Raw genomic sequence first — 19,523 nt, 5'->3', positions numbered from 1 at the left:
ATTTCGGCACCGTAACTTACGGCACTGTGCCTGCTTCATTTCTCGCAACACGGTGTTTGCAAATGCTCAGTGATGTCAATACTATTAAATATCTAATCGGTTCAATGGTCATTAAAAGAGACTTTTATGTTGATGACTTATTAACAGGATCCGAAAATTTCGAGTCTCTAGATTTTTTAAGAAGTGAGGTAATTAAAATAATAAACTCGGCCGGATTCAACTAAACGAAATGGTTTTCGAACCACCCTAAATTTTTCGACAGTAATTGCATTGAAAAGTTATTAAGCTTCAATGACGAAAATTACACTAAAACGTTAAGAATCCAGTGGTTGTCGAAAGGGGATTTGTTTTAATTTGTTTTAGATGACAATTTTAATTTTCTTAGAGCTACTAAAGGAAACATATTGATAGTTTCTGCACGCCTTTTCGATCCTCTTGGATTATTAGCCCCACTAGTTACCAAAGCACTCCGGTGAATGAACGTTTAGCCACAATCCGCATCAAAGCGATGTTCTTCAACATATCGCTTATTTGCGCTCACGCCCCGACGGAAGAGAAGGACGATGTGACCAAAGATGCATTCTATGAGCGCTTGGAGCGCGCTTATGAGAGCTGCCCCCGCCACGATGTCGAAATCGTGCTTGGCGACTTTAACGCCAGGGTGGGCAAAGAAGGTATCTTTGGCACTACGGTCGGTAAATTCAGCCTCCACGACGAAACATCCCCAAATGGGTTGAGGTTGATCGACTTCGCCGGGGCCCGAAATATGGTTATCTGTGGTACTAGATTCCAGCACAAGAAGATACATCAAGCTACCTGGTTGTCTCCGGATCGAAAAGCCACCAACCAGATCGATCATGTTGTGATAGACGGAAGACACGTCTCCAGTGTTCTAGACGTGCGTACGCTCCGAGGTCCTAACATCGACACGGTCCACTATCTTGTTGCAGCCAAGATTCGCACCCGCCTCTGTGAAGCAAAAAACGCACACCAACAAACACAAGGAAGGTTCGACGTCGAAAAGCTGCAATCACAACAGACAGCCGAATGATTTTCTATTCGGCTTGCACTCCTGCTCTTTGAGAACACTCGTCAACAACTCGGTATAAGGGAACTGTGGGCCGGCATTTCAAACTCCTTACGTACAGCTGCAACCGAAACGATTGGTTTTCGGAAAGTGCAAAAGAACAGCTGGTACGACGAGAAGTGCCGTGCCGCAGCGGAGAGAAAACAGACTGCCTCCCTAGCAACATGCATCAGCTTCTTTGTAAAATATGGTCGGACGAAAGCATGCCAAACGATTGGAATTTAAGTGTGCTATGCCCAATCCACAAACAGGAGACCCCACAATCTGCGCCAACTACCGTGGGATAAGCCTCCTCAACATCGCATATAAGGTTCTATCGAGCGTATTGTGTGAAAGATTAAAGCCCACCTTTAACAAACTGATTGGACCTTATCAGTGTGGCTTAAGACCTGGCAAATCAACAACCGACCAGATATTCACCATGCGCCAAATCTTGGAAAAGACCCGAGAAAGGAGAATCGACACATACCAACTCTTCGTCGATTTCAAAGCTGCTTTCGACAGCACGAAAAGGAGCTGCCTTTATGTCGCGATGTCTGAATTTGGTATCTCCGCAAAACTAATACGGCTGTGTAAACTGACGTTGAGGAACACGAAAAGCTCCGTCAAGATCGGGAAGGATCTCTCCGAGCCGTTCGATACCAAACGAGGTTTCAGACAAGGCGACTCCCTATCATGCGACTTCTTCAACCTGCTGCTGGAGAAAATAATTCGAGCTGCAGAACTAAATAGAGAAGGTACCATCTTCTTTAAGAGTGTACCCGCCGGGGGAAGCAGAGGAAGAGGAAGACCTCCACTCCGTTGGAAGGACCAAGTGGAGAAGGACGTGGCTTCGCTTGGAATATCCAATTGGCGCCACGTAGCGAAAAGAAGAAACGACTGGCGCGCTGTTGTTAACCCGCCTATAATCGCGTAAGCGGTGTCTACGCCAATTAGTACTCACGCATTTCAGCCTCTTTTTTTTCTGTCTCCAAATGCGTCTCGCTTCCCTTTTCAACTCTCGGTATCTATCCCATCCCGCAGGTGTTGTGGTCGATCGTAACGTTGCGAGGTAAGCAGTCTGTTTTCTCTCCGCTGCGACCCGGCATTCCTCGTCGTACCAGCTGTTCTTTTGCACTTTCCGAAAACCAATGGTTTCGGTTGCAGCTGTACCTAAGGAATTTGAAGTGCCGTCCCACAGTTCCCTTATACCGAGTTGTTGACGACTGCTCTCAGAGAGCAGGAGTGCAAGCCGAGTAGCAAATCGTTCGGCTGTCTGTTGCGATTGCAGCTTCTCGACGTCTAACCTTCTTTGTGTTTGTTGACGTGCGCTTTTTGCTGCATAGAGGCGGGTGCGAATCTTGGCTGCAACAAGATAGTAATCCGAGTCGATGTTAGGACCTCGGAGCGCGCGCACATCTAAAACACTGGAGACGTGTCTTCCGTCAATCATCTGGTTGGTAGTTTTTCGATCCGGAGACAGCCAGGTGGATTGATGAATCTTCTTATGCTGGAATCTAGTACCACAGATAACCATATTTCGGGCTCCGGCGAAGTCCTTTAGCCGCAACCCATTTGGGGATATTTCCTCGTGCAGTCTGAATTTACCAACTGTTGTGCCAAAGATACCTTCCTTGCCCACCCTGGCGTTAAAGTCGCCAAGCACGATTTCGACATCGTGGCGGGGGCAGCTCTCATAAGCGCGCTCTAAGCGCTCATAGAAGGTATCTTTGGTCCTTCTCTTCCGTCGGGGCGTGGGCGCAAATAAGCGATATGTTGAAGAACCTCGCTTTGATGCGGATTGTGGCTAGACGTTCCCCGGAGTGACCACACCAAACTTGCGCTCCTTTATATGGCCACTACAGTAAATGTCACAAGGATCTACTCGTCTCTGTCCTTGTCCCGTCCATCGCATTTCTTGGACAGCGGTGATGTCAGCCTTTATTTTTGCGAGGACATCAACCAGCTGTGCAGCGGCATCTTCCCAATTAAGGGTCCGAACATTCCAGGTGTATGCCCTCAAATCGTAGTTCTTATTTCGTTTGCCATGGTCGTCATCAAAACCGGGGTCTCTCATCCGAGGCTGTTTTTTCTTTTTCATTGGTACTGATTTTTACGTGGCGGGTCCCAAACCCAGCGCACAACCCTATGTAGGGTATGTTTCGCCTTCGAACGGATGTTCTTAGGCTACCCAGAGGATACTTGGTCAAAGACCGGAAGTAGTGAGCTGCTTGAGCCATGTGTAAAAGAATCATTTCTGGCCACTCCCGATCAAAGTGGGAAGAACAGCTGGATTGCGACAAGCTACCATTGTGGAAGGATTGTGAAGCTACCTTAAATAGGCGGTACCAGCACCTATCAGCTGAAGGCGAATCATCTTCGAGGACGAGACCCATAGCAGCAGCCAGCACGAACCACGTGAAGCAGCCTCACATGAATGGAACGAAGTCCGCTTTAGTTGCAGCGAATACAAAGCAGCCGACATGCCAGCAGTGTAAATCGAAGGACAACTATTTAACAGCTTGCCCCACTTTTAAAACTATTTCTACTCAACAGAAATTTGAGTTTGTCAAATCGGTGCCCTTATGCATAAATTGGTTACGTAAGGGATCCAAATGCAGAGCGGATCGATGTCGCGTGAGTTACGTCAGAGACTCCACCCATTGTATCAGTACACTGCAAGCTATTTTAAATACGAAATTTGATATTCCGTTCAATTAGCTTCTTTAATGTATAAAATGATTATTAAGCAATATATCGCAAAACGACCACAGTAGTTGTTAATTTTTATTTACATTTGCTTTGTCGCAACTTTGTCGAAATTGATATCGCATTCTATTGCTTATTGTTCTTTGCCACAACAATGTTACAAATCAACATATGTTGTAACATTGTTGTTGCCATTATTTTATTGATTACAAACAAATTAAAAGTGGTTGAACTCCGAAATTATTTTGATGTTTACGTTAAAATTTATGAATGAGTGAGCTAAGCAAAATCTTTGTATAAAAGCCATGTATTTCAATTTTATATTATTATTCAATAAAGTAATAATCAAGAAACTGCAACTCAAGTTTCTTTACTGGCGCAGTCGGTCGCGAAATAATTCTTAAGAATTATTGAAATCGAATCGTTTATCATTTTTTTAAAAAAGTGATATTTCAAACAAAAACTCAATTAGGGATTTCACAAGACGTACTATTTGTCGTATTTGGTCTATTGCGCTATTGTAATACAACAGTTGTAAAAGTTTTGTTTTTGTTTCGCAAGTAAAATTTTAATATCACAATACAACTCTGAAAGGTATGTTTGCCTTGCTATTTGTGGATGCTATTCGATCAGCTGTTTCTATTTACATTCTGATTTTGTTAATTTGTCTGCAGGCTATTAGTTAAAATAATTAAAAACAAAAATGGAATCACCCCGAGATAATGACGTAAGTATTCTTGAATTAGAGGAAATATATGTAAACATGTATTACTAAATAACGTTTTTTAATTTTAGGTCAAAGCCAAGCGTATCCGTTGCAACCCAACCCGTAGATGGGCGGCAGCAGAAGAGAAGTCTCTAATTGAGTTTCTGTTGGAAAATCGGCAACTTGAGGTTTGTTTTTATTTCTTGAAATATTAAATTTAATAAAACATATATTTAACATAAGCCGTCCGCTCAAGCTTACTATAAGCAGTTCTGCATGGCAAAAAATCTAACCATGGAGTGGAAGCTTGTGCGTTCTAAAGTGCGGAACATGAGAGTGAGCTACAACAAAGCGAAGACATGGGAAGGCTCGACGGGAGCAGGTAGCATGAGTGGCGAAACTATTAAAAGTGGGTATTTTAGATGTTTCAGTTGCCAATTTATTTGAATAACCTATATTTTATTTAAGGTACTCTACTAAAAATGTGCACTTTTTTTTACGAGCTCGAAGACATTTTTGGGAGCAGAGATAGTGAATGTGCCGCAATCGAAGATACGATTACGATGCCGCTGAGTATTTGGATTTTGAAGGTGCTGTAGAAACTCAGATAGCAGTACCGATTGAAGAACCGGAGAGCTCCCAAGGCCAAGGCAAGGATTGTGTGTTACATTTAAATGGTAACGAAAGTTCTGCCGAAATTAGTTGTACGCCAAGTACGAGCCGTAAGGGCATATACAGCAGAACGGGGGTTTCGGAAATAATGAAACTCCAAGCCGAAGTCATTAGTTTCAAGAAAGAAAAACTAGAAGCAGAATTGGCAGCAAGAGACAGGGAGTTAGTTATAAGGGAAAGATAATTGGTGTTAAAAGAAAAGAATTTTGATTTGAAAGAAAGGAATTTTAAAAGCGAAGAAAAGCTGAAAGTTCTTGAGCTCGAAATGAAAGAGCGATTAGCTATGGAAGAGCTTAAGCTTAAATATAAACAATTATTTTAACGTAACTTAAATGATTTAAGTAATATAGTGGCGAGCACAAATGAGTATATGTATAGTGATTTTTCTTACAATATTCGCAATGCTTTTCATGATAAATTTTTTCATAAATTTTTAAACGAATTAGTTCAAAAAGCATATAAGAGGTCAAAATTTCAAACATTTTACAACATTTATAAAAATCCAAAAACTCCCATATGAACTTTTAAGAAATTTTTTGAGTAAGTTACAAATCCGTCAGCAAAAAATGATCTAAAATCAACGGAAATTTTAAGGCACTTGAAACTTGGCATAATAATCTAAAATAAAATTTGTAACTTACTCGAAAATTTCTTAAAAGTTCATATGGGAGTTTGTTGGATTTTTATAAATGTTGTAAAATGTTTGAAATTTTGATTTATATGCTTTTTGAACTAATTCGTTTGAAAAATTTGTCATGAAAAGCATTGCGAATATTGTAAGAAAAATCACTATACATATACTCATTTGTGCTCGCCACTGTAATAGAGTTTAATTTAATATATTGAATTTGATTTTGTTTAAATTAAAAAATGAATTTCGTTAACTTATATTTTTATTTATACATTCAATTAATTAATGTTACGCCTGAAGTGCCAGAAAATAGTTTTAAGAAACAACCGAAAGCTCTGTAATAACGCTGCGATAGTCCGGAGTTTAAATATGTAAACATTTTAATTATATAAGGTGTTCGTCATATCTAAAACAACAAAATTTAATGTAATAATTTTTTATAAAAGTATAGCTCATTCTATAATATAAACCATACAAATAAAAGTTTCAAGCTTTTTAGGAAATTCACAAATATTTAATTGTGTAATTTATATTATAGAATGAGCTATACTTTTATAAAAAAATATTGAAAATAAATTAGTAAACGTAAGTTCCAAACAGTATTACATTGAATTTTGGTGTTTTAGATATGACGAACACTTACATATATACGATTTTATAAAATATATAAATGCTGTAATTTATAAAATAAATATTTGTTTACTTTTCTATAAAAGCTAAAAAACAAAAGAAAACAAACAATCCGACAAAAGTACGTATGTGTACATCTATATATATATATACATATATATATCTAACCAAACAATTTAAATGAAATAAAATTTGTCTGATTTAGTGAAATTAATCGTTTTTTGTAACATTTGAAAGCATAGCGTCATACCGAATTCTGTACAGGTAAAGTAGAGGGTAATACTAGTAGGTAAAGTTAATTTTTTTATTTCAATGAATATTTATATAAGTAAAAACGTTAAACAATAGGATGGTTTTGAATAAAGTTCAGTAGACTATGTCTAAGGTTTGTTGATGGTAATAAATTCACACTGGGTTCCACGCTGCTTTCATGATATTCGTTGTTGAAATTTATAAAAATGTTGTGCAAAATACAACAGACCATTATCCACTCATTACACTCTCTCTTGTTTTGGATAGTGTGCAATCTGAACTTGAGTTCTTTTAGACCTGAAAATTTTTCTTTCAAGGCCCCAAAACAATTTTCAATACGTACGCGGTATTTGGAAAAGTATTTATTGAAATTTTCTCTTTCTTCTCTGCTATATTCTGTACTATTTTGCCGAAACGGGGTTACTAAAAATGACTTTAATGGATATGCACTATCTCCAGCTATCCATTGCGAGGTTGACAAAAATCTATTGGGATGTTTTGAGAGCAAACATCCCGAGAACATTTTCGCATCATGAACACTTCCTGGGTAACCAAGTGTAAGTTGTCTTATGCGTAGCCGATGATCACAAATAACTTGAATTTTTACAGAATATTGGCGCTTACGGGAATAAAATATTTCGTGATTCCTCACAGGTGCTTTGGCCAACTTAATTTCAGACCCATCAATGTATCCAACACACCCAGGCATTTCCTTTTCTGTTGCTGCAATAAGCTTTAATCGCTCCCTTTCATCGGGCCAGTATAAAAACCTTTGTTTCAAGTTAATAATAGCATTAAAAACTCGCCTGGTTACGATCTGAATGGTACCGCCATCTCCTATACCAAACAAGGATGCCAATTTACGAACCGAAAGTCCTTCACCTGATGATCCTAATCGAAAAAGGACGATCTTAAGTTGTGTATCGATCGAAAGTTGTGCTGCGTTATAATCATTTCGAAACACATCATCATCTTTAATTAAATTTAGAAGGTAAGCAAATTCTGTTTGGTTTAAGCGCATCATTTGGCAAAATCTGTTTTCGTCAAAATGCTTTAATACATTCCGCTCCCAATGGTTCGACTTAGGAACTCCTAAGTGAGCACTTCGGCGATTGTTCAATAATATAAGCATATTCACTCTAAATTGTTCATCCACTTCTTCCTGCTCATCGTCATCACCTAAAAGAATTACATTTGCAAAAAATTTTTGGAGGAAATAATGGACAACTTACTTAATTCCAACATGAGTATGTCTTGTAAGTATTTTTCGCAAATTGCAGCTATTAATTTGCTCTTTTCACTTCTTCTAGGCATTTTAATTTTTATAAATTTTTTCTGTTTTGTTTGAATCAGCTGATTAATTGCAGAAATAGCGCATGCAATAGTGCATTAAATAGTACAGGGCGCTCACAAGATTCGTTTTACAACTATCATAATTTAATAGGCAATAGACCAAATACCACAAATAGTACGACTTGTGAACTCCCTAAATATAATTTACAAAACTATATACCCACTATTTAAAATAATGACATTTACGGTTAAGTGAAAGTAAAAGATTCATAAACTTTATATTAATACATTCTAGAAGGAAAAGTGATATTGATGAAAAAAAAAAAGTTATAATTAAAACAGAGAAGTTTCTTCACCTATAATAATCACTGAAATTAAGCAAAAAAAAGAAAAAAATCAAATACCATGGAGTATCAACCAACAGTACAAGAACTTTTGAAGGATGCACAACGTATAAATGAGTTCAGAGGCGATGGAACAATCTCATTATCGTCATTCATCAGAGAGGTAGACACACTTTTGCCCCTTGTACAGGATCAAAATGCAAGGAACTATATCTTCGCAAGGGTAATTGTTAACAAAATTTAAGGACCAGCTTTAGACATAATGAGGACTATTGGTGAGAATATGTCATGGGAGCAAATTAAACAAACACTGGTTGCAAATTTTGGAATTAAAGAGTCTTATCATTCTCTATACCAGAAGGTATTTTTGGTAAGAAATTATAGTCTTAGACAATATTTTATCACATTAAGAGATATTTTGTCAAAACTTAATGAAAAATATGAATATGATCAAAATAAACCAATAGAGTTTAAGCCACAAAATAATGAAAAAGTTGTGTTAAGGGCTTTTTAAGCAATGTAGAAGCAAACTTAGCATCGGTAGTGTTAAATCAAACTGCAACAAGTATCAGAGAAGCATTCTCTATTTTCTAAGCTGAGGGATTACTTCCCGAAAATATTCATAATTCTAGTATGACATCGCTAAGATATTTTAGGCAACATCTGCAGCAAGCTCAAAAATTTTCTAGTTCTAATAATAGGCAAATCCAACAACGACAAAATTATCCTCAAAAGCAGGAAAATTATGCAAAAAATTCAGGACAAACACGGAATTTCGGGCAGTCTTTTAGACAAAATAATAATAATAATTTGTATGGTCAAAATACAGTTCGAGCAAGTGTTCGTACGAATCAATCATATTCCCGCCCAGAACCAATGGACACCAATTACAATGAGGAAGTAAATTTTCACTTGGAATCAGGTCGGAAAATTTACCCATAGTATTGCTAACAATTAACAATGAAATAATTAAATGTCTAATCGACACAGGTTCATCGATTTCACTTATGAATAGTAATAAGTTGAAGTCATGTAACCGAATAATATTAAAACACCCATATAAACTTAAGTCGTTACGAAACGAAATAATAGTGGAAAAGGAAATAATCACAAACCTAAATTTAATGAGGATCGCTAATCTGCGCCCACGCCCCGACGGAAGAGAAGGACGATGTGACCAAAGATGCCTTCTATGAGTGCTTGGAGCGCGCTTATGAAGGCTGCCCCCGCCACGATGTCAAAATCGTGCTTGGCGACTTTAACGCCAGGGTGGGCAAAGAAAGTATATTTGGCACTACGGTCGGTAAATTCAGCCTCCACGACGAAACATCCCTAAATGGGTTGAGGCTGATTGACTTTGCCGGGGCCCGAAATATGGTTATCTGTAGTACTAGATTCCAGCATAAGAAGATTCATCAGCTACCTGGCTGTCTCCGGATCGAAAAACTACCAACCAGATCGATCATGTTGTGATAGACGGAAGACACGTCTCCAGTGTTTTAGATGTGCGTGCGCTCCGAGGTCCTAACATCGACTCGGACCACTATCTTGTTGCAGCTAAGATTCGCACCCGCCTCTGTGCAGCAAAAAACGCGCGCCACCAAACACAAGGAAGGTTCGACGTCGAGAAGCTGCAATCACAACAGACAGCCGAACGATTTTCTACTCGGCTTGCAGTCCTGCTCTCTGAGAGCACTCGTCAACAACTCGGTATAAGGGAACTGTGGGACGGCATTTCAAACTCCTTACGTACAGCTGCAACCGAAACGATTGGTTCTCGGAAAGTGCAAAAGAATAGCTGGTACGACGAGGAGTGTCGTGTCGCAGCCGAGAGAAAACAGGCTGCCTACCTCGCAACGTTACGATCGACCACTACACGTGCGGGATGGGATAGATACCGAGAGTTGAAAAGGGAAGCGAGACGCATTTGTAGACAGAAGAAGAAAGAGGCCGAAATGCGTGAGTACGAAGAGCTTGATAAGCTGGTCGACAGGGGTAATGCTCGAAAATTCTACGAAAAAATGCGGCGGCTTACAGAAGATTTCAAGACCGGAGCATACTCTTGTAGAACCCCCAAAGGTGATTTAGTCACTGATGCCCAGAGCATACTTAAATTATGGAGGGAACACTTCTCCAGCCTGCTGAATGGCAGTGAACGCACAACACCAGGAGAATGAGAACCCGATTCCCCAATCGATGACGATGGAGCAGACGTTCCATTACCCGACCATAAAGAAGTTCGAATAGCAATTGGCCGCCTGAAGATCAACAAAGCGGCAGGGGCCGACGGATTGCCGGCCAAGCTATTCAAACACGGCGGCGAAGAACTGATAAGGAGCATGCATCAGCTTCTTTGTAAAATATGGTCGGACCAAAGCATGCCCACCGAATGGAATTTAAGTGTGCTATGCCCAATCCATAAAAAAGGAGACCCCACAATCTGCGCCAACTACCGTGGGATAAGCCCCCTCAACATCGCATATAAGGTTCTATCGAGCGTATTGTGTGAAAGATTAAAGCCCACCGTCAACAAACTGATTGGACCTTATCAGTGTGACTTCAGACCTGGTAAATCAACAACCGACCAGATATTCACCATGCGCCAAATCTTGGAAAATACCCGTGAAAGAAGAATCGACACACACTACCTCTTCGTCGATTTCAAAGCTGCTTTCGACAGCACGAAAAGGAGCTGCCTTTATGCCGCGATGTCTGAATTTGGTATCCCCGTAAAACTGATACGGCTGTGTAAGCTGACGTTGAGCAACACCAAAAGCTCCGTCAGAATCGGGAAGGACCTCTCCGAGCCGTTCGATACCAAACGAGGTTTCAGACAAGACGATTCCCTATCGTGTGACTTTTTCAACCTGCTTCTGGAGAAAATTGTTCGAGCTGCAGAGCTTAATAGAGAAGGTACCATTTTTTATAAGAGTGTACAGCTGCTGGCGGATGACGATGATATTGATATCATCGGCCTTAACACCCGCGCCGTTAGTTCTGCTTTCTCCAGACTGGACAAGGAAGCAAAACAAATGGGTCTGGCAGTGAACGAGGGCAAAACGAAATATCTCCTGTCATCACACAAACAGGCGTCGCACTCGCGACTTGGAACTCACGTCACTGTTGACAGTCATAACTTTGAAGCCGTAGATAATTTCGTCTATCTTGGAACCAGCGTAAACACCACCAACAACGTCAGCCCAGAAATCCAGCGCAGGATAACTCTTGCCAACAGGTGTTACTTCGGACTGAGTAGGAAATTGAGAAGCAAAGTCCTCTCTCGACAAACAAAAACAAAACTCTATAAGTCACTAATAATTCCCGTCCTGCTATATGGTGCAGAGGCTTGGACGATGTCAACAACTGATGAGTCGATGTTGCGAGTTTTCGAGAGAAAAGTTCTGCGAAAGATTTATGGTCCTTTGCGCGTTGGCCACGGTGAATATCGCATTCGATGGAACGATGAGCTATATATGATGACATTGACATAGTTCACCGAATTAAAAGACAGCGGCTACGCTGGCTAGATCATGTTGTCCGAATGGACGGAAACACTCCAGCTCTGAAAGTATTCAACGCTGTACCCGCCGGGGGAAGCAGAGGAAGAGGAAGACCTCCACTCCGTTGGAAGGACCAGGTGGAGAAGGACCTGGCTACGCTTGGAATATCCAATTGGCGCCACGTAGCGAAAAGAAGAAACGACTGGCGCGCTGTTGTTAACTCGGCTATAATCGCGTAAGCGGTGTCTACGCCAATTAAGAAGAATTTGGGTCGAACTTTTGGGTAGGGGCAAATTTTGAAAAATCCCTCCTTGACCCATTTAGAGTGCTCCAATCGAGTCCAAATGTATGACCGACCCCCACTAACTTTGGACGGCCAATCCACCCATGCCAGTGGCACACCCCTTGGAACTCCCCTGGGGGGTTTCCTATACAATCATTTCAAAAAATCGCCATTTTTGGCCTTTACATGAAAAAATCAGCTAAATGGCTATGTTTTTTCTTCATTTTTATTTATTTATTTATTTATAATAATATCTATATTTTCTCTTAAGAAATTTATTTAGTCAGAACATATGTAAATGAAAAAATTAATTTAAGTGAGTTATAGAAAAGAAACTAAAAAAATGAAAAAGAAATGTGGTGGCGTGGGACACCAGGTAGGAACGAAGTTCCTTCGGATAATGTAGAATCGATACAATTTGCAAAAAAAATTGTGCTTAATTTTATGTAGGTTGTCCTGATTTTTCTCTCAAATTTCGCTGATTAGTTTTTATTTAAGTACAGATAAGTATTAAGAAAACTCTACTGTCGTCCTACTGCCGTCGGCAAATATAGGAAATATTCAAGTTAGAGGAAACGACAACTGTCGGCCTACAGTCGTGTAGTCGTGCAGCTGTCAAAATAACAGTGTCCATAAGAACGTCTGTATTTTAATATTTGACAGATGTAGTTTGCAGTCTGTCGCGCTCTATGTGTTCCGCACTTCACTCAAAACTAATTTGCATACACAGTAATGTTACGGATTTTCATGCCTAATTATTTTGCAAAACCTAAAGGTAGGCTATAACTAGCGGTGGATCATCTTGACTTAAATAGTCTTTCAATGTATTGTACGGAATGCACCGCGTGAATGGTGGTTCAAATACGATATTTATATCATTCAAATTGATCATTTCCGTATAACTTGTGCAATTAAAGTTTACATCTGGTTTTTTATAAACTCTAAGTTCCATTGGCTCGTCAACATCGGTTCGATAGCGTAGAATTTTCTTGATGGCACAGTCGCGCTTTTCTTTCCTATCATCAAACTACATTGATGACAAGATATTTTCCGAATGCGCATAATATGAATTATCTTTAATTACTTGATTGTCAATTTTATGTAAACGAGGTTCTAGAAATCGTGACCAACCAATGAACTTGAAAAATAATGCACTGCCGTACGCGACAGAGCTGTAATACTTGATATTGAAGTACATTGGCACTAACATTTAATTATTAATTCAACCAGAATTCTTAAATTTGCATCTGGATTTTCCGTTGTCACATATAATCGCAATAATCTAGCGGCCTTGGTGAACCACCGAGAATGTACAATTTTCCCTGGTTTGATGTTAGCCAGATCCACCGGAACCACGCCGCTAGAAATTGCATGGGCCATGTCGTATAAGTACTTCGAATCGGTGGAAAATTCTTTTTTTTTCTGGAGCAGGGGGCATATTTTGCAACTCAATTTTCTGGAAGCCGTCCACCACCTAAAAATATATAATAATAAAATAATTAAAAATGGTTGACAATTATAATAAATGAGTGATACAATAACCGGAAGAGTTTCACAAGTTTCGGTTTGACGGCTCAGTTTTCCGGTTGCCGATCTGGGTCCAGTGCTGGTTGATTTATCCAAAGCTTCAAACAAATGCCGAAACGGAAATTCGTTGAAGTGTAGAAGGCAAACAAACCAATGCAATGGTCTTTTTAAAAGCAATTCGAATCGTCGTATAATTCCACCGTGTGGGCCAGTGTTTGTTGGCTCACCGTCAGTGCATATTCCAATTAATGTATCCAGTGATATATTTTTATCGTTGAAAAAACATTTAATTTGGTTGTTTTGTATTCAGCGGTTTCATGTTCCAGTCTTACGTAACCAATCAATTCAGAATTGGGTTCTCTCAAAATAACAAGATGAGGTTCTTTTACCATCCTAGTATGATACTTCTCATCAATTTTGTCTATCGTTAAAGTATCATCTTTTCTGCCATCGAATGAAAACGCTAACAAATTGGTATCATCTAACCGTTTGCGAAGCACTTCTTGTCTGCATTTCTCTTTTTCTCTGCGAACTTTCGATTTATCCATGATGAGAGGTTTCCCATGCTTATCTTTAATTTTGAAATCTTGCAAAAGAGCGGTTCCCAATGCTGATGCTACTCTGTCAGGCACACCAAATCTGTCACATACCAAGGCAAAGTTAAAACAATCGTATCTCTCTGTGTATTGTGAACTTGTGCTTCTATCCTTTCTTCTTGAACCGGTGGCGGTGCGTATGTTGAATCATCGGGATCTTGGTATGTTGGCATTGATGACATAGACGTTGCTCCTTGCTCTTCAGTTTCCATCATGAATGCATTCATTAGTCTTCTCTGATTATGTTGATCGTGCATGAACTCTTTGAGGCGTTCGGGAACCCAGCCGTATGTACATGGAGCTGCCTTCAAATCGCATTTACATGTTCCAATGTAAAAAATTGTTTCCAGAGATTTTACATACTCTGTAAATTGTTGGGTGTTGTTTCTTCTCTTGATTTGCTCTTGATACTTGTCAAGCAATTTATTCAATTTATTACATACACTTTTTTCAGCATTATTTCCATACCAAGTTTTTCCCAAATTCCAATCAACTTATCTTGTACTTGAATAGTGAATGATTTATGGGAAAACTTTTTTTGTTCTGTTTTAGCACGTTCGCTTAAGTAAAAATAATATCTCAAGATATCCAGATGGGTTGGTAAATTAAGATCAGTCAAATCAGTAGACACACCAAAAACAGTACCATTATGCTTGGGTATATGACTCATTGGGTTTTCGATAGTTGTTGATGTAGTTGCTTCATCTCGCGGTGTAGAGGATGGTGGATTCATTGTAAACTTTTTGATTTGGAATGGTCACTTCACTTATTATTTTTTTTGAAATACCATAGTGGTTATTGCTTTAGTTCTCCTCACTTCCAGAGGTAATAAGAATGAAATGGTAATTTCAATTCTATTTCAAAATTTGCCCCTACCCAAAAGTTCGACCCAAATTGGGGGACATCAGAATTCGTTTCAGAGGTATGGTTCCTTCGGCAAAGTTTCTTATTTTGATCCCTAGAATATGATTTTCATCGAGCAATGGGCGATTTTTTTGCCTCCCCACAATCACCCTGTGTGTTATGCCATGGAAAAAGAACTTTTAGCCATTGTATGGGCCGTGAATTATTTTCGCCCATATCTATATGGTGTACAATTTGACTTACAAACTGACCACCAACCACTCAAATGGCTTCATGCAAAAACACAATGTAATGGTGTGAACCAAAGATTACAAAGATGGATGATAAAGTTAGGAGAATATAATATGAGCATACAATATATCCAAGGTAAAGATAATAAAGTGGGCAATTTTTTTAGCCGCGTAAAATAAATGCAATTGAGAATCAAGAAATTATTGAAAACAATTTTGAAGAATCTTTGGATAATAATAAATATGAAAATGATATTGGTACCATACGTTCACAACATGATAACTTTAATGATCTTATACCCATACTCGAAACAGTGGTTAACCGTTTTAAAACCCAAGTTATTTTTACGAACTCAAAGATAACTGAATTCGAAACAAAATTTGGCAATAAGGTGACATATATAACTCTAAAAGATTTGGAAAATGAATTAGTGCCAGATATTTTGAGAAGACATATCAAATCGGGTAAAGTAGGAATCTACTCAGATCTGAATGACCATGACTATAATCGATTACAAATGAAAATCTTAGAATCTTATAGTCAAAGAGAAAATGTAAAATTTGTTAAATGTAGTTTTCGAGCAAAGGATATGGTTAAGATGAAACCCTAAATCAAATACATAATTATCATAAATATGAAACAGGTCACAATGGAAGTAATGGGTGTTGTGATGAGATTAAAAAATTAATTTACTTTCCAAAATTGAAAGTTATTATTCAAAAATATACATATTAATAATTGTGACACAAGTAATAGGGCAAAATATGAAAGAAATCCATTGAAGCCAAAATTTCAATTGACCGAAACTCCAAAAGAAGTAAATGAATTAATACACATTGATACTTATATTAATAAAAATCATAGTTTCCTCACAGCTATAGATAGATTTTCAAAACATATAATTGCTTTTAACCTAGAAGATAGAAATAGCATTACAATTATTGAAAAGTTAAGACAATATATTGCGATAAGAGGTAAACCTAAACTTATGATTTTGGATAATGAGTTTAATTCAGTAAATGTGAAAAATTTTTTGAGGGAAAAAGAAATAGATATTAGTTTTACTAAACCTAATAGTCATACGGGGAATGCTGATATAGAAAGATTACACAGCACAATTAGCGAAAAAGTAAGAAATTTAGAAAAAGAATATTCTCAAATGTCCATACAGGAAAAAGTATTTCAAGCTATAGAATGGTATAATAACTCTATTCATTCTATTACAAAAGCACGGCCGATAGATGTAATGGAAGGAAAAGAAGATTAAAACAAAATCTACAATAGAATGTTAGAGGCAAAACTTCATAGAATTCAGTAATTAAACGAAAATAGGGAAGTTTTTATTAATAATAAGGAGGAGGGATATGTAAAGAATTATAAAGCAGTTAGGCACAAGTACCAACCCAGATTCAGAAAAATGAAACTCGATAATATACATCCAATAAATATAAAGAGGATAACAAAATTTGCAGATCAATATCAAGTTGATATTTGGCAATAATGGTCATCCCGACGACGAACAGTCTGATGAACGTTGAAAAAATTGGAAGTCAATCTGGATACTTTGAAATTACGGTTGAAAATATCGATTTTGTAGAAGATTATGATACTATACTACATATAATTAACCCTCAAGAAATATTAACTATTATTAACGAACTACAACTAAATATAAAACGGTCAGGACTTGAGGCAGATTCTAAACCACTAGAAATGCAACTGGAAATCATACGGAAAAAGGCAAAAACATTAATACCACATAGATATAAAAGAGGTCTAATTAATTTCATAGGCACAGCGGAGAAATGGCTATTTGGAACAATGGATGATGAGGATAGAAAGGAAATCGAAGAACATTTAAAAGTAATTGAGACAAATAATCGTCAGTTAATAAAAAATCGTAATAGACAAATTAAAATAAATTCCCATTTCAATGAATCTTTCTCTAAATTAAGAAATATTATTTTACATGATAGGAAAATTATAGCAAAAGAAGTAAATGGTATTAAAAAAGATATGAGTGAAATACAAATACAATTTCTTAAAACTGATCTTATAATTAAATTAAAAATTCTGCAAGATAACGTGGAACATATTCAAGATAATATTGCAGCTTCCAGAATAGGATTACTTCATAGTAACATTCTAACAAATGGAGAAATTGATCATTACAATATAGATATAAATAAATTAGAAAATATAAAAATGGGAACACTAATTACAAGTAATGAAAACATCATATTTGTTGTAAGAATCCCAAGACATACAATAAAATTACCGATTACTATGATTATGCCCTTAACAAACAGCAAGATTAGAGAATTAATGTTTGAACCATTGAAAGTCGTAAAGTATAAAAATAATACTTTACTTTATGAAGAAAATAAAGATTTACAAAAACTTGTGCCAATGAAAAATTGTTTATATAAAAATAATTGTATATATATATTTAACAATGTAACAGATGTAATTGAAATTAATGATGGTATATTATTGTTAAAAAATTTTAAAAACAACCAGATAAACAATACATGTAATACAAACATATTTAATCTAACTGGAAATTACCTAATATCCTTTATTAATTGTTCAATTGAAATAGAAAATAGAGTATGGAAAAATTAAATAACATTTTCAAACAAACTATACAAAATATTTATGATGTTAAAGACATAGAGAATCAAAATGAAAAATTAATGTTCGATGATATGTTATTATCAAAATTTGAAAACATTGAACAAGTTAACGAATTAAGCTTTATCAGGAAACAACACTACATATATTTATCAACATTTTTTATATTTTTAATAATTATTATTGTACTTATTGTCTCACTCATTCACGGTAAAAGAAATCATAACATTAATATTACAAATACAAATTCTTCAACTCACGAGAGTCTTAAAACAAAGGGGGGAGAAGTTACGTCAGAGACTCCACCCATTGTATCAGTACAATCCACTGCAAGCTATTTTAAATACGAAATTTGATATTCCGTTCAATTAGCTTCTTTAATGTATAAAATGATTATTAAGCAATATATCGCAAAACGACCACAGTAGTTGTTGTTTTTTATTTACATTTGCTTTGTCGCAACTTTGTCGAAATTGATATCGCATTCTATTGCTTATTGTTCTTTGCCACAACAATGTTACAAATCAACATATCTTGTAACATTGTTGTTGCCATTATTTTATTGATTACAAACAAATTAAAAGTGGTTGAACTTCGAAATTATTTTGATGTTTACGTTAAAATTTATGAATGAGTGAGCTAAGCAAAATCTTTGTATAAAAGCCATGTATTTCAATTTTATATTATTATTCAATAAAGTAATAATCAAGAAACTGCAACTCAAGTTTCTTTACTCGTGTATAATCGGTCTCACCACACATTACTGCACCAGTATCCTGTATCCTTCGCTGCTGAACCTCATCCGCAAACAGCAATACATACCATAAGTGTGCCTGATCGGGTAATGTTGGCAACAGCAGTTATTCTTGTGAAATCAAGCTGTGGAGAGTACCTGCACGCAAGAGCCTTGCTGGACTCAGGAAGTCAATTCAACTTCACGACGGAGGATTTGGCCCAAAAACTGCGGATTCGACGCCAAAACAGGACTTTAAATATTATAGGGATTCGAAATTCAAGTACAAAAGTCGGAGCCAAATTAAGCGCATTTGTTAAGTCGCGCGTAAATAATTATGAATTTTCAGCGGAATTCTGGATTATGCGATGTATTTCGCCTAATCATCCAGGCCATACCATTAATATTAATGGTTGGAAATTTCCGCACAATATTAAATTGGCGGCTCCAGAATTCTAAAAATTTTAAAAGATCGATATGTTATTAGGAGCAGAAACCTTTTTCGATTTATTAGCGGTTGGTCAAATTAAAAGTGGCCCTAATCAACCAACGCTCAGAGAACTCTTTTGGGATGGATTTTGTCTGGCAAATATGTCAGCAGTCTTAGTCCTCCTCGCGAAGTAAATAACACATTATGCCCAACAGAAGACTCATTAACGTCAATAGATTCAGTAGTCCGAAAATTCTGGACTCTGGAGGAACTTCCTTCAGAAACAATTGGCAACAAATTCACACCTGAACAAAATGAGTGTGAACAATTTTTCGTCAATACAACTAAAGTATTACCTTCAGGAAGGCTTCAAGTCAGAATGCCTTTTAAGGCTGACCGTAAGTTATTCGGTCACTCCTATG

At 37.3% G+C, this 19,523-nt stretch overlaps 2 protein-coding genes across 3 annotated transcripts; one reads left to right on the top strand and one right to left on the bottom strand.

Moving 5' to 3' along the window:
* Nucleotides 1-3,317: 3,317 nt before the first annotated feature.
* On the top strand, nt 3,318-5,504 carry LOC120781979. 2 transcript variants are annotated; one of them, XM_040114151.1, is made up of 4 exons: nt 3,318-4,502; nt 4,571-4,669; nt 4,725-4,890; nt 4,950-5,504. In XM_040114151.1, the coding sequence occupies exons 1-4, from the start codon at nt 4,479-4,481 to the stop codon at nt 5,078-5,080; spliced, it is 420 nt and encodes a 139-aa protein (XP_039970085.1). In that variant the 5' UTR covers nt 3,318-4,478; the 3' UTR covers nt 5,081-5,504. The 2 variants fall into 2 exon arrangements, with proteins under 2 accessions (XP_039970085.1, XP_039970084.1); XM_040114150.1 differs by having other exon boundaries at nt 4,722-4,890.
* A 1,200-nt stretch (nt 5,505-6,704) lies between these two features.
* LOC120781981 (protein ANTAGONIST OF LIKE HETEROCHROMATIN PROTEIN 1-like) lies at nt 6,705-8,731 on the bottom strand. Its single transcript, XM_040114152.1, has 2 exons — nt 7,899-8,731; nt 6,705-7,845 (listed from the first exon to the last, which is right to left on the bottom strand). The coding sequence occupies exons 1-2, from the start codon at nt 7,978-7,980 to the stop codon at nt 6,752-6,754; spliced, it is 1,176 nt and encodes a 391-aa protein (XP_039970086.1). The 5' UTR covers nt 7,981-8,731; the 3' UTR covers nt 6,705-6,751.
* Nucleotides 8,732-19,523: the final 10,792 nt, after the last annotated feature.

This window comes from Bactrocera tryoni, unplaced genomic scaffold (assembly GCF_016617805.1).
Source record: "Bactrocera tryoni isolate S06 unplaced genomic scaffold, CSIRO_BtryS06_freeze2 scaffold_808, whole genome shotgun sequence".
Lineage (NCBI taxonomy): Eukaryota > Metazoa > Arthropoda > Insecta > Diptera > Tephritidae > Bactrocera > Bactrocera tryoni.
This window is presented reverse-complemented; position numbering and strand designations above follow the sequence as displayed.